This window comes from Buceros rhinoceros, unplaced genomic scaffold, assembly GCF_000710305.1.
Source record: "Buceros rhinoceros silvestris isolate BGI_N320 unplaced genomic scaffold, ASM71030v1 scaffold15813, whole genome shotgun sequence".
In the NCBI taxonomy this organism is placed as follows: domain Eukaryota; kingdom Metazoa; phylum Chordata; class Aves; order Bucerotiformes; family Bucerotidae; genus Buceros; species Buceros rhinoceros.
The window spans coordinates 25,668-27,329 of NW_010404348.1; the positions used below are offsets into that span (position 1 = coordinate 25,668).

General features: G+C 38.2%; 1 protein-coding gene across 1 annotated transcript in view; it reads left to right on the forward strand.

Moving 5' to 3' along the window:
- The window catches only part of SNX6 (sorting nexin 6), a 22,192-nt gene extending 21,218 nt beyond the window's left edge, over nucleotides 1-974 (forward strand). The window contains exon 13 of the mRNA XM_010133373.1: nucleotides 218-974. Coding sequence (XP_010131675.1) covers nucleotides 218-271 — 54 coding nt within the window. The 3' untranslated portion in view covers nucleotides 272-974. The remainder of the gene's footprint in view (nucleotides 1-217) is intronic.
- Nucleotides 975-1,662: the final 688 nt, after the last annotated feature.

Sequence of the window (1,662 nt, forward strand, 5' to 3'; positions counted from 1 at the left end):
GAAGCAGTTTCTCCCATGTCTGTATAACCAGGCATTCAGACTGTTTTGTTCTTGCATTTTATCTGAACCTGATAGGAATTACTGCTAACGCTAACAACCGAACGTTGTTTCTTCCACAGAGGTTTCAGATTTGGGAACAAACAGTGAATAGCCAGTAGTTTAACGTGATGTAAGCATAAACGAATGCACAAAAGAATATTTTTCTTTATTTTCACAGGGTAACTTACAGCTGCTGCAGAGCTGCCTGGCAGTGTTAAATGGTGACACATAAGCTACGCTCCGTCCTCCCACTAACAAGGGCTGCCCTCCTCTGGATTTTGTTTCCATGACTTTAAACAGGCACTTACGGTTCCCTGGAGAAAACGTTGGACAAAGTGCACACACGCCAGCTCCTTCTTTCAAAAGAATGAAACACCTGGAAGTAGCTCCAGACTCTATGAAGCAACAGCGTTCTTGTTATGCATCCGTATTCATCTTTATTTAATCATTATATGCTTTCACTGTTCGGAAACCAAACGCTCTGGTTTTGTGAAAATAGCCAATATAATTATGTTCATGTTACGAATACTATGATACGGCTGCCGACCTTATTTACCTTTGTACGTAATTTCTGAAGTTCACCATTTGAAGCACATTGTTCGAATGGCCTAAATATGACCATTAGATATTGGAATATTGTTACTATAATGGCATTGTATACACTGTCTTAGGGGTTTTTTTTTCCATGTACCGATATCAAAAATCTTAATCTTTTTTTTTTTCAATTGTGAACATTTCTTAGAAATTTTGGAGAACTTTGTGTAACCTTTATAACTATGATTTAAAAAGAAAAGCAAATGCATTAGTATGTTTGCCTTAACTTGTAGACTAATCAAATTATTGTAAAATAAACCATGAAATCGATGATTTTTCTAAAATTATGCAGACATTGTATCATCTGTAAGCTTAACATTTTCTAGTAAATCAGATTAATTAGCTTTTTCTCTATTCATCCTGTAAAACCATTGAGTAAGTATTGGATTGGTCTGGCACTAAATACTCGCCCAGTAATTTTTCACTTGCGTTCTCAGGTTTATCTGTTTGTCTGTGGCTTTCCTACCCCCTGTACTTAAATTGTTTTGAGCCTGGTGGCTAATTCTCCAGTTTCTTTGGCAGAAATGCTTTGCAAAGAACTTCTTGGGTTTCTTTCCAGAAAAGGGAAATAAAGTAGCAGAAGGGAGTTCAGGAAGTGCATAACATACCAACGAAAGGTGGTACTGCCCCACTTTTGATACAGATAATAAAAAGTAAAGATATCCCCAGTGAAGTAATGCCTGAAAAGGATCTTATTCTGCTAACTGGACTTGAAACGAGAGCTCTGAATCCAGCTTTAGGTGTATGGCTTTGCTTTGTCTCTTTTCCTTGAACCGTGAAACTTTTCCAAGAGGTGCTGTTCTGTTGTGTAATTTCAGGATGTCATAAAATGAGGCTTTACTTGCTGAATCGCTCTTCTCGGCGGGATTGTTGCTTTGTACAGGTTCGTAGCTCTTCAGAGGAGCAGCAGGATTTGGGGTGAGATGTAGATCAATGTAAGTCAGTGTCTCTGTGATTACAGGCTCCCTGTACCCTTGCACAGATATGTGCTGTTTGTTTTGTTTTTTTTTTTTTCCTCACGCAGGGTGA